At 41.5% G+C, this 13264-nt stretch overlaps 2 protein-coding genes across 7 annotated transcripts in view; both read right to left on the reverse strand.

Annotated features, from left to right (window-relative positions):
- Positions 1-10600, reverse strand: part of myh11a (myosin, heavy chain 11a, smooth muscle) — a 28655-nt gene extending 18055 nt beyond the window's left edge. For 2 of the 6 annotated variants that reach the window (XM_088302376.1, XM_088302374.1), the window contains exons 1-4: positions 10201-10592; positions 5629-5782; positions 2470-2835; positions 2182-2338 (exon numbers count right to left, since the gene is read on the reverse strand). In XM_088302376.1, coding sequence (XP_088158502.1) covers positions 2182-2338; positions 2470-2835; positions 5629-5631 — 526 coding nt within the window. In that variant the 5' untranslated portion in view covers positions 5632-5782; positions 10201-10592. Of the gene's footprint in view, positions 1-2181; positions 2339-2469; positions 2836-5511; positions 5783-10200 lie in introns of those variants that run through there. The other 4 variants (XM_088302377.1, XM_088302379.1, XM_088302378.1 and 1 more) reach the window with 4 other exon arrangements.
- A 52-nt stretch (positions 10601-10652) lies between these two features.
- Positions 10653-12978, reverse strand: cep20 (centrosomal protein 20). Its single transcript, XM_088302381.1, has 4 exons — positions 12879-12978; positions 12197-12394; positions 11274-11358; positions 10653-10952 (listed from the first exon to the last, which is right to left on the reverse strand). The coding sequence occupies exons 1-4, from the start codon at positions 12904-12906 to the stop codon at positions 10841-10843; spliced, it is 423 nt and encodes a 140-aa protein (XP_088158507.1). The 5' UTR covers positions 12907-12978; the 3' UTR covers positions 10653-10840.
- Between the last annotated feature and the right edge of the window lie 286 nt (positions 12979-13264).

Here is a 13264-nt window from a genome sequence, read left to right on the forward strand (position 1 = left end):
AGTCACCACATGATAAATTCCACTGGTTCATTGAAAAGAACAACATCAAGGCAGCGTTGCCTAATTGTGGATAGACAGCAGAAGACCATATGCTCCCCACCACCCAAGAGAGTGAAATTATAGATCAGAACAAAACAACATTATTGTTTTGACTCAAACTGAAAAGATTTTCTACTACCTAGAAACAATCTCCTGCATGTTCTTGCATACCAATGATCACTTCCTTGCTCAGTTGGAGCGAGAGGCGGAGCTAACCATGGACAAGGTCGCCATCAATCGTATGCATATTAACTAATGTTTTCTATATCATGCGACTGATAGTCTGTCTGATGGTGGTGACAGGTTCACTTTTCACTGTGCATTTGTGGGGTTTTCATTCCAAAAACATGCTTGGTAGGTCGAATAATCTAAATTGTTTGCGGATGGTTGTTTGTCTCTGTGTGTCCTGCAATTGGCTGGCGACCAGTTCAGGGTGTACCCTGCCATCAAGTGGGATAGGCTCCAGCACGCCTGCGACCCTTTTGAGGAGAAGTTGCTCAGATGATGGATGGGAGGAGTGAAGTTTACTGGGTTGTAACATCTTAGGACTTTATGTGTATTTAGAGGATGTTTTGGGGAAAAGACTTTCATGGAGTTTTTTTGTGCAGTAACCAAACACCCACACAAAAACAAAACTAACAACTGTGATGTTTAAGTTGCACAGCTGTCGCAGTAAATACAATATAATAAGCTTTGTCACTGTATATTGACAGTACTTGTTTGCTCGGGAATTTATTTCCAAAAGATAATGTACTCAAAACCGGGCAGAAAAAAATAAATACTACGAAACTAAATTCTATTTAATTTCCAAAAGGATCCATACACCCAAGAAGTACGAGAAGCAGATCGCAGCCAATAGAATCAACACTTTACTAATGCTCATTTACTGCAGTGGTTTTAGGATGAGACACTGCATGAAAAGTCAGTGACTTTGCTCGAGACGCAACTTGGTAAGTCACAATGAGTGCAAATCTAAAAATAATATGTACACGTTAGGCAGTGTGATTTGTGTTTCCATTAACAATTTGTACCTTACAGTAAATTACATTAAAGATGACATCTCTGTAAAGTGAGATCAAATACGTCAAAGGAGAACATATGGACAGTAATAACGTGCCAACAATTGGCAGCCAAAACACGCAACATAGGACAAAACTCAAACATTGGAAGAGAGAGTTGGCCGGTGTGAAAGGAACTATTTCATATTCAGGTTTGCAATTTGGCATAAAGTTTCATTTTCTTAGATTTCTGAGCTGTAGCCATTGTACCATTAAATGCACGTGAGCAAGCGTCATAAGAGGCAAAATGAAAATAATCTGTTACAATCATTTAGGACTTTTATCATCGTTTTACAAACGATTTGCAAGACACGTCACGACTCACAACCATCAAAACACCTCAATTAGCAAGATTGCTATTACGTGCTGTAATGCATCTATGCTAGCTGCATTGCTATGCTATACATTGCCAGCAGAGCATGCATCATACCACACATCCCATTTATACTATGACAGATATTTTAATATCCACACCTACAGAATTAGTTGAGATTTAAAAAAACAGTTCTGAGTTTCTTATTGCTGCATTACCGCAAATATAAACATGCAGCTGTTATCTTCCAAATGAATGCATAAGTCTTAAAATGTCACCATATAGTTTGAAGTTCCAATCCATTTGTTTACATAAAAAAAAAAAAAAAACGCACGTTTTTTTTTCATTAACATAAACCATATAAAAAACATGTGTGCCCAAAGGAGCAACATTGTAAACAGCTTGGCTTGAATGAAGGACAGACAGCCTGATGGGACAGGAAATACTTTACAGACCCCCCACCCATCCCTCAACATAGATGTCAACTCCTCAGAGAGAAAGCCCTCACGTCAGCAAGCGATCCAGTGGGCACGACCCCCCGAGCCGGCACGAAATGGATTCCATGGGAAAGCGGCCCATCTGAAGTCGCAGCACGGCCGAGCTAGCATAGATTCATTTACTGTAAGCACAGAGTCTATTGCCACCTCTACGAAACACTGATTCTCAAATAGGGCAGTACGTTGACAGTGCTGCTGCCAAGATACTTTAGGATCCGCTTCTACTGTCTTTGAAATAGTTAGGCCGGGTGAGACACGGGAATAAAGACCGTACCTTGCATCATGTTTCTGTAGGCGTTGTCTGTGATGGAATAGATGTGTGGGGGGACTTCATGCCGCTTCTTCCCTTTGTACATTTCAACGATCTTCTCGGAGTAAATGGGCAACATCTTGTAGGGGTTGACCACCACGCAGAACAGGCCTGAGTATGTCTAAGAGGCCACAAGGAAAGATGAGATGTTTGCGCATCTTTTATTTTGAAAGGGATCCGACTCTCAGGTCAGATTAGAATTCGATTGTCAAGGAGGTTCTTTTGAAGGAATATGTTTTGCTGCATACTTACATAAATAAGGCCCGAGAAGTACCTCTCGCGGATATTGTGCAACACCGAGGCCTCGTTGAGGCAGGTGAGCTCGGCCATGTCTTCCACCTTGCTGAACTTGGGCGGGTTCATCTTCTGGATGTCGTCCTTGTTGACTGTCACTTTCCTGCCGTTGTCAGCCAGCTCCACCAGGACCTCGTCGCCGTGCTCCTCCTTAATGCTCGCAGCCTCAAAGCCATGTTTCTCCGAAGGGATCCACACCAGTTTCTTGGCCGCCCAGTCGGCCTGAGCCATGGGGCTGTTCAGGAAGTCCTTGTCAACAAAGAGGAACTTTTCGTCCTCGTTTGGGCCCTTCTTGGACATCTTTGGACTAGGCGGGGGGGCCAACTGGTGAAGCAGAGAGAAAAACAGCATTAAAGCAGAAATGAGGCAGAATATGGGAACTGGTTGCGGGAGAGGTTTGACTAAATAATCGATCAATGATGACCATGTCGTCTATTGCCAGCAACAGTCGATAAAGTACAGAATTATGAAAACGCCACAATTAGTTTTTTTTTTTGTTATTTTGGTACTACAAAAAAAAAGAGTAATATGGACACAAGCATGGGCAATGTCATTAGCTCTACGTTACATTCCACGTACCTTTCTGAAGCATGTTCTTGCAACTACGTGTGACAAATCTTGTCTGACAAATTGCTTAAATAAAACAAATACAATGACGCCAAAGATGTTTGCAAAGTGCTTTACATGAAGGTTATGTTCACGAATTCTCGTGGTTATCACATTCACTCTTCAAAAACAGCCAATTACGCCAAAATGTTGCCGATGTGGAATTGAAAAAAAAAAAGCCCAGATTTATCTGAGAAAACTCCCAAAACATTCAAGCTCCCTGACATGCACTAACTCTAAGTCATCATTTAATTGACAAGATCCATTTTTACCCCCACTCTCTCCCACTCTTTCTTTCTGTCTGTCTGCTTGGAGGGGGGCTTCAGTCTCGTGTTGTGATGACCATATAAGGGCCCCTTCTCTGGAGCAAGGCTCTTTTCTGCCTTCTTCCTAAACAGCAAGGCAAGTGAACTCCCAAACAAAGCCCATATAGGGAATAATATGTCTCCAGCTGCCCACGTTTACTCCAAAATGATAGTAAGGCAGAGTGCTAGCGGGTTTGCCTGGAACCTTAACAGTCATGCTTCGTAATAGTCCCCGGAGGAAACCATTTTTACATGCAACAGTCATTAAATCAAAAGGGTCATGCCAACATGATGGGCGAATGTAAAAAAAGCTGGACACATGCATATGCAACACGCCTCTATTATCATCCTCCCTTGGTCCAGTGAGCATGTGAGCACGAGCTTTAATGATGTGTCAAATGAGATTGGCCTTTTGACTCTTGAAGACAATTTAGAGATTCTAGGATTATGTATGTAGAGTCAGCTGTCCACGGGCTGCTGCGTTCACCTCCCTACCCTCCATCTCTCTGTACGAGACTGGCGCTCTTTATTAGAGTGGGAACTAAGCAGAAAAAAGCCCCTAAAGCCTTCTGAGAAAACAGAACAAGACCTCAGGGACATGGCCAAACAAAGCAACCGAAATGATGTATAAATATGAACAGGAGACGGAGACAAGCGATGAATGAACATGCTCATCAGGAAGCAATGATGATGCTTTGGGCCCGATAACGCCAAACAGACTTTTCCTGTATGAGCAGCCTGCTCCTCACACTCTTGAACTGTCCTCAGCACTGTGACTTGCGATAAAGCCACTCTTTGCTGTATTGTGTCAACACAAGCGGTGTGTGCTGAGGACGGATGTCTGAAATAGAGTTGACAGGAATATAACGCGATATGACTGACGGGCAGATTCAAACATTGCGTTTTTTAACTTAAGTAATTACAAAAAATACTTCTTTGTTCACTTCCTCATTCCTGTTCAAAATGACATATTGAGAGCTCACTGCAATTTTTTTTGTGTGGTTAGTATGCTTTCTTCTATTTTTTTTAATGACAATTTGTCCAATAATTTAGTTAAGCACTGCAATTGAATGTATAAATTAATGTGAGAATTCATGACATGGGTATGTTTCAAATTTAGTACTGCTTCAAATTGATATTTGGACCTGGGTAAATAAATCTAATGAGTGTGTTTCTAATAAATATAATTAATCACAGAATAAGAGTAACTCATTTGCTCTTAAATACGATAGGTCTCCATAAAAATGTTGCCAAGCATACATGAAAAAATAAAGTGTGGTTTAATAAAATGATGAATTCTGTCAAAAATAAACAGGGAGCTGTCAACCCAGGGGATAAGATGACCTTTCTATTTGTGTGGCCTTTGGGTCCTGTGAAGGATTTCACTCATTTCCTCTGTTTTCTGAGCAACATTCCTCCTGCATCTTTTTTAATAATCCTAAAAACAACTATCTAAAGAGCTATGCGCGTAGTAATGACAGCATGGGAAACAACATTAATTAATGAGCGTCTGGCATTTGACTCATTCGGGGTTATTAAAATGTCTCTAGGCCTGCAATTTGTTACAATTATGTTAATGTCATGGAATATTTGTGCAATAGTATTTCTTTTAAATCCTCGAGGGCGTTAGCGTTTAATCCACTCATTTAGGTCAGCGGTCCCCAGGAAACAGAGTTTCATGACTGACTTGAAATACAGTAATTAATGATAATTTGGCTTTTATTACAGTTGAAGTGTTTAAAAGGAAATACCGTCACACTTCTCTTTTTATTGGTGTGGTCACACTCTATGTGGGCAGTAACAATTCTCACAAATACAACGACATATGAACAGCAATTTCTGTATACACACACTTAAACCACTTACAAGTTTGTCACGAGTGGAATAGTAATATTAAATATTTTCTTTAATTGAAAATCAATTTTATCGTGTCCGACGCCAGAACAACCAAGTTTCTTTCAACAATAATCAGAGCTATTCAAGCAGAGCAGTATTCAATATTACGGCAAACTTCACAATCAGATGGTTTGACAAGTGCGAAAAACATCTGCAGCCGATCATGGACACTCTTGACATGCACTGTACTCACTTCAAGGGAAGAAAAAAGTGTGCCGAGGGCAGCGTCGGATGCGAAAAGCGGTCAAACTGTCAAGGTACTCCCCACACGAACAGTCCAAAAGACCCCAGTTCAAAATGCGAGCCTTACCATTTAAACTCGTGAGCCGCGTGCGTGGGAGGAGCTGCACTGGCCATCGTCCGCGTGCTTGCTTTCCTCCAACAGGAAGTCTCATCCCCAAGAGGCAGTGGGCATGCGCACTTCTCACTCAGTCAAGATGGAAAGTGATGGCGTGAGGCAGGAACTGTATCGAGATAAGAGTTGAGCTATAATGAGCAGAGGTGGCAAAAGCAGGACAGAATGTGTCAAACTTTTTTGCTAAATTTGCGAATAAGTTACAAAATACACATTACCCCCCCCCCTATTTATTTATTATCAGTGGGGAATTAGCTGACCACCCCTATCATGTCATACTAATTTTCATACAACCCATCAATAATAAGGAAAAATGACAAATTCATCCAAATCGCAGACTTTAAATTGTCCACTTTTATAAAGGTGACTGTGAATTTTTGTCGATTGTGCCACGCGTTTGGATGGACACCACCCTGCTGCCCAAATTCTGTTTTGACACGTTTAAAGAGCTACAATACTAAAGTTACATGAAAATTTCAATCCATCTGCTCATTTTCAGTAACTGCTCATTCAGTTCAGAGTTGAAAAGAGCCTGGAATGGACGACTCCGTATCGCTGAGTAGGAACTGAATTTATGCTGCATGCGCAAAACTGAGGCAAATGAAACACTATACTATCAAATAAAAGAAAACGTTTTCCACCGATAATAATTCTTAAATTTGACTGACACTCCTATAAAAGCATACAAATAGAACATCGGAGAACATGTTGACAGGACCTGAAGATCCCCAGACTTTGGACTTTATCTAGGTACGTGGCGTGACATTTTTAATGGCAGCATGGCTTCACTTGTATGATGTTGAAGGATGCAACAGTATGTATACCCCCTCGATATGTGATGTAATCAACCACCACTCCTCATAAGGCAAGTCAGCTGTCCCCCGCACAGGAATCCCCCTTGCCTGGATGTCCAGAAAGACCTCAATAAACAAACTCATAATTTAGATGGTGAGTCTCCCACTGGGTCTGTGCATATATGTGTGTGTGTGCGTGTGTGTGTGTGTACAGATCTTTCAAATTCCACCACCACAAAGAGCACCTCCTACATCCCACATTACCTCCCCGCCCTCTTTCCATCGTCTTTCCAGTGGAACTTTCTATATAAGGACACCGTTCTGTTTGCTCCAATAAATCAAGGTGTGAGTTGATAGCCAGAGCCTGGTCTGGGCCATAGAGTGGAAGTGCCGGTGTGTGTGTGTGTGCGCGTATATTCGTGTGTGGACCTACATGGAGGACCTCGGTGCACCCCCTGGCCAACATGAAGGAGGCAGCGGCGGTGCTCTCGAATTGGGAAGGTGGTCGAGCTACAAGGAATAGGGAGGGATGACGAACGAGACGATGGGGCAGGGCGGCGGAGGCAAATAAAGCAGGAGATACACTGAACAGGAGTTGCAGTGTGTGCCATATAAGGAGAGGGGTCCTGTTTGGAATCTCGGCAGCTTTTTGTGTTACTTTCAAAGTGTAGCACAGACAAACACTAAGAGTCCTAGTGACTAAATATGGTCCAGTAGCAATTGTGTGGCAATAGGACTGGAAATGATTTTACGCGGATGGGGATAATTCTTTTTTCATGGGGATACTATAGGTGTGGTCTACTCTATCTAACACCACAGGGTGTTATTTTTCTTTTGGTTCCAGATTTGCATTCACTTAATAAGTAAATGGTGACATTTTTTAAAATAGTGATTCCCAGCCAGAGATCATCAGGTGTGCTGAAAATTACATGTTAACTAATTGCTACAAGTATCTTTTTGCTTAAATAATTAGCGCGTGTTTTCATTCATTTTTTTGTGACATTTTTGGTTTGGTCAAGTGCCATGAGATTTCTTGGCTCGGTGAAGGTTGGGAAACACTGCCTTGGTGACTCATTTCCTCCGATCACAATGTTAGCGCTATAAATTTTAGCTTTCAAGTAATTTCCTCAATGAATATGTTGCCACATGAAGGTCTCAGCCTCTTCTCAAGTACTCACAGCAGCAGTCTAATCTAAACTACGAGGAAATGCCACTTTGACATCAGAAGCGCCAAAATAACACGACCCCATACAGCCCATGTAATCTCGACACATCAGGGGTCTTCAATCCTGTTCCTCGAGGTCCGCTGTCCTGCCTGTTTTCCATCTCTCAGGATTGAAGACCCTTGCAACGTTCAAGAGCCCACCTGTGAGCGTAACATGGAATTAGTATTCTTTAGTCTTCCTGAAATTCTTGAAATTATGTTGTCCATCCAATCGAAAATTAAGACATTTTAAGTGGATGTTTCATGATGTAGATAAAACCTTTTGGGTCTTAAATATATTAGTACCATAAGACACTGGTCAGCTCATTAGTTATGCATGACAATGAGTCTAACGTGCCTCTCGCTTCCTCACACATTGCAAAAACATGCATGTTAAGTTAATTGAAGACTAAATCTAAATCTCAAATCTTGGTCAAACGGTATAGAAAACGGATCGATTGTTGATAAACAGATGTCTCCTTCCTATTTTTTTCCACAGCATCACAACCATAAATGGCCATTGACTAAATATATTTGTGAATATGCCTGACACCCATGGAATTCATTTGAGCGCAAGGGCAAACACGAACGGACTGTTTTATTGTCAAAGAACACGACATTTAATATTTACGCAACTGTCTCTTTCACGCAACCGTTTTATAGTGTGGAGGAGCAGTACCATCAATCATACGGCTTACTGCCAACTGACCAACCGCTGTTACTCTTCCTCCACATATATAGCCATTTACAAGAGAGCACTCATATCAACTGCCAATAAATTAGGTGCCTCTGCCACTTCAAATAAGGTTTGCTCCAAAGCAACTTGAGTCCAGACTAGTCCCTGGCTTCACCTCTACTTTGATTTGGCCTCAGGGGAGAAAATACATTTGGAGATGATGAGAGTTCAGTTCACCTCAAACGCGTATGATGCTGTTGAGGTCAGAGGTCGCAAGTTCTTGCCCCACAAGATCTTTGATATCCAAACAACCACACATATCATAAATGAGGAAATTGCAGCAAAGACATGGTTTGAAGGAGTGTTTCAAAACTGTTCATAGTTGAAGTGTAAGCGAGGGCAGAAGTATAGTGTCTGTTTACAGCTGATGATCAGGCCCTGAAATAAATGGTCCTCTCTGTAAATAATCAGCTCAGCAAGTTGCGTGCGATAAGAATGTCAGGTTCCCTTAAATGGTGAGGGAGGAGGAAATGCAAAAACGGTGAGCTTGTAGCTCTGTGTATTTGTAATGTGCAGAGTCATTCTTTGCAATTTACTGTTTTTTTTTTTTTTAAATGAACTTATAGTAGACCTCATTTAAACGGAGGGTGAGCCACGAGTCAGCATCTCAAATTCCTATCCCAGGAAGGTCAAGCTGATCGATATGAGAAGCTCCCAAAGGGATTTTGAGAGGGTGTCACAGCTGCATTCGCCTGATTCTGTTCCCAGTCAGTGATAACATCGTGTGAATGGTTGCCTGTCTCTATACATGCCCAAATTGTTTCGGCGTTCAACCAATAATCTCATTTGCAGTGAATGTCAGAGGTCAAACGATTGTCTCAGTTCCCTTCCGTCACTCATTGCAAGGGTGAAAAATCAAGATGACTTATTTGCTTATCAGATGGATTTATGTTTTTGTTAGGAATTTAGTAAGTCTGATGAAGGCGACACAGTGGCTGACTGGTGGGCCTTGCGTTCAAATAAAGGCAACGGCCTTCCTGTGTGGAGCTTGCATGTTCTCACCATGCCCGTATGGGCATCCTCTCTGAGTCCAAAAACATGCATGGTAGGCGCGTTGAAGACTCCAAACTTGCCGCAGGTATGAATGGCAGTTCCCTGTGATTGGCTGGCCAGCAATTCAGGATGTACCCAAGTTTCCCGTTGGTCAAAGTCTGCTGGCATAGGCTTCAGCACACTAGTGATGATAAGTGGTAGGAAAAAAATGATGAAATGGAAGTCTGCAGAATTCCGGAGCATTCGGTACGTCAATGGCATGGTATTACGTTTGAAAAGTTTGGAAACCCTGCTCGAGTCTTATCTTGGGTAATACTGCCATCCTGTGGCTGTACTCGATAAAGACAGCACCGCTTTTAAAGGTTTAAAAAAAATCCCTCGTATTTCGCGGTTAATAGGGGAGCAGAAATCCCGTGAAAAGTTAAAAACTACTATTTAGAAGTTTAATTTTCTTTTAATCATTATTTTCAGTTTTTCTTTTTCATTTTTGGAGAGGATTTACTCCTCTATTACACCGACCCCTAACCCCCACCCGCCATGGCTCCCAACCTTTTAAGTACTTAATACACTAATTTAACTTTAAAATTACAAAATGAAGATTGAACACGTTGCAGGCTGTGAGAGCAACGTGATATACAAACACGGGAGCGGATGATTACAACGGAACATAGGCTAGTAACTACGTTAAAGTTTTTTTTTTCTTTTAATCGTAAAATTGTCTTCCTGTGGTGCTGGTGGACTAATACATTTTTTAACCCACGAAGAAGAAGCCCTGTCGGCTTGAAGTAATCATAACTTACCTTTCACTTTGCGCAATAACATCAATAAGGACCCTTGGATAAAATACAACACATGATTCTAGCTAAGGTAAGCTGTTTCAAAACAAATTCAAACAAACACGAACATTTTATCTGACGATGTTTCGTCGCACTTGAGCAAAGCGAGCCGCGCTTGCTAGGCGGGGTCGTGAAAATGGACAGCCAATCAGCAGTCGAGATAAATCCACTCGCGCTCTCGCACCGGGGACCAATCACGCACCTTGTATGAGTGCCCGCGAGTAATTCGAAAAGCCTGCGAGTCAACTCATCTCTTTGACGACTCCTACTGCAATATGGCTGTTTTTTCGCCATTTTTTAATTAATATCTTGGGAAAACCTGCGAAGCACTGACGCCACAAAATGTGAAGCGCAAAGTGGTGAGGGAACACTGTATTTTTAAATATAATAAGGAATGAAATGGAAGGAGACGAGCAAACGCATATGAACAATTTAAGTGTGAATTTGCAAGTACAAACTGCACATCAGCACAATTTGGGAGCTCTCTGTTGATGAGATGTGAACAAAAGATGATGAAAATGATGATGATGATGATAATTGAAAGGCGTGAGTCTCAGTTTATTCCATTGGCTCATTTTTGGTCCACTGTGCATTGCTTTGTGTGTTAGCTGTCAGCTCTGTGTCCTGTATTGCTAGCAGAGGCGCCTTTGAGGAACACCTTCCTTCCATCATCACCACTATTTTGGAAGTGCGACACCAAACCATAGAGAAGAGGCCTGGAAAGTCAAGAAAAAAATAATATCAACACTGACTATTGCTGTGTTATTTATTCTTCTGGGAAAAAATGCTGAGGTTTGGTGACAAAATAAATAAATCAGCAGAGTACAAAATGTAACTGTTGGAAAAAAAAAGAAACGCAAAATGGCAATGACACAATCCCTTTGCTAAGCCTGGGAAGTAAAACAAAGATATGGTTATGTAATCTCATTGTGTGGAAATATAATGATGGTGAAGTTTCATAGATCTCTACCAAAAAAATTACCAAAGCTCCAAAAGATGCGTACTGGCAGTTTTTGTGTCTTGGCAAAATCACTTACACCGACTTGGAGCTCATATCCTCAGCGACTCTCAGCTCGCTTGCCAGAAACTGTCTGTCCAGGGGAACTTGGGGTTGGCCTGACTCTGGGATAACAAACAGAGCAGAGTTTAGTCGTACTCTAAAAAACTCTTGTTGTTTTGTTCCACTCCGTTATTTACTTGGCTTTGCATGTGACCACGGAGCAATGAATCCAGTGGGTTTCATAACAAGCTTCATGAGCAAAATAAGTCAATTATGACACGTAAGATCAGTCAGGTTGAGGCAGGGTTGCCAGGTTTGTGTTCCTGGAACACGATTGTATCCCTCCTTTCTGACCAGCCGACAGATAGTCTGGGTGATTTGATTTGAACGCAAGGTGAAACTCACATTAGCGGTGTTGCAGGCTAACAACTAGCAGAACACCGCTTGACTCTGACTGCTCAAATGTTTCTTTTTAAATGTCATTTAAGATTAATCAGTCCTTCAGTGGGTACAATCCAAGTGGCGTCATTGAGCTGCACGGCAATTGTGACCATGAATCCACTTTTTATGCTGAGGTCTCAAATAGACAACTGTGTGTTGGATATTAATGCTCAATACCCCATGAGTGGATCGAGGGCAGAAGAAGTGTCCAGTTTGAATCATTAACCAGCCCTAGTGTCCAGAGATGTTTTTTTCTCTCAGTACAAGCAATAGTAAAACTAAGTAGTAAAAGACGTAACTATTTTGTGTGCAGACTAGAGAACGTTTTTTTTTATATTTCCAGTGTGTCAAGTTATAGTATGAATGCATTTTGATTTGTTTTCTTTTCGTTCTTTACTTTTCAAACTTTTACCTCAGGACAGAAATCAGTACGTCCACTTATGATAGAGTATCTGTACTTCCCGTACAGAGTGTGAGTATTATTACATATGGTAAAAGCATAAAAGGGCTGAGGATCACCTGCTGTCAGAACCGACGCTGTGTGCCGGTACTTGTTGAACTCCAAGTACTCTCGGATGAGCTCATTGATGAGCAGGTTTTCGTGGGACAGCGGCGGACGCTGTTCGCCTCGGTCATCGAGGGCATCGAACACTTCTGCCCGGATGCGAGCCTTCAGTTGGCCCAGCACGCCGCGCCGCTCCAGTGTTTCTCTCACAGCTGGAATGTGTGCAATTTAACGCAATATCAACATCATTTTAAATTGTGATCCCTGGAATTTGAACTAGGATAGTGAATAAATAAACTGTGGTCAACACGGAGTTTGACCAACATTGTCACAAAACCCCAAAAGAAAAACAGAGAAAAGAATCTCCCTTGCCAACTTTTGGTTCGACCTAGATTCACTGCAAAATGAGCTACGGCGTGCAACAAAAACAAAATCTTTCTTTTTTTGTTCATCACTCCAGTTACGATAAATATGCCGCTACACATTTTAGTAAGAGGCACATGAAACTGATAAATCTCTGATTCATAAAGCAACTTAGCGAGTAGCCCAGTATACGCGTCTAGTTTAATAACATCGTGTACGTGCTAAAGTACGATAACACTAAGCTGAGTTATTAGCAGTTGCCACCCGGAAGAGGCGCCGACTAGTAGTTTTATATGGGAGTCTAAACGCAAACAAATAACAACTAGCACTCACCGCACTTGAGTTCAGTGATGGTCGCCATTGCAACAGAAGTAAACAAACCAGCAACTCTTCTTCATGCCTCCAAAATAGGCTTGACTCGGCGACTTCTGCCATCTATCGACTATTCAAGTGTAGTGCTACAGTTAGAGAAAACTAATTCTGCATGAAAAAGAGAACCTTGTGTATAAGGGTTCGTATACAAGTAGCACTGCATGAATTCATTGAATATTTTTAAATGCAGACCTTTGTACTACAGAGTACAAAAAAGAAAAAGTGCAATTTTTACTCAGTGATGTCCTACATTTATTTTAATTACTTTTTTAAATACCCGAAGTAAGAATAAAAATTTGTCGTAAGAAAAATACTCAAGTCGAGAACAGATACCTGAAAAATCAATT

Source organism: Idiotropiscis lumnitzeri, chromosome 8, assembly GCF_059441095.1.
Source record: "Idiotropiscis lumnitzeri isolate Australia: NSW breed Sydney's pygmy pipehorse chromosome 8, RoL_Ilum_1.0, whole genome shotgun sequence".
In the NCBI taxonomy this organism is placed as follows: Eukaryota; Metazoa; Chordata; class Actinopteri; order Syngnathiformes; family Syngnathidae; genus Idiotropiscis; species Idiotropiscis lumnitzeri.

Coding starts and splice junctions, on each gene's coding strand:
- cep20 (XM_088302381.1), bottom strand. CDS start 12,906: ATGGCGACCATCACTGAACTCAAGTGCG. Junction 11,359..12,196: donor AGCGTCGGTTCTGACAGCAG/GTGATCCTCAGC, acceptor TTGTTATCCCAG/AGTCAGGCCAACCCCAAGTT. Junction 10,953..11,273: donor GATATGAGCTCCAAGTCGGT/GTAAGTGATTTT, acceptor TTGACTTTCCAG/GCCTCTTCTCTATGGTTTGG.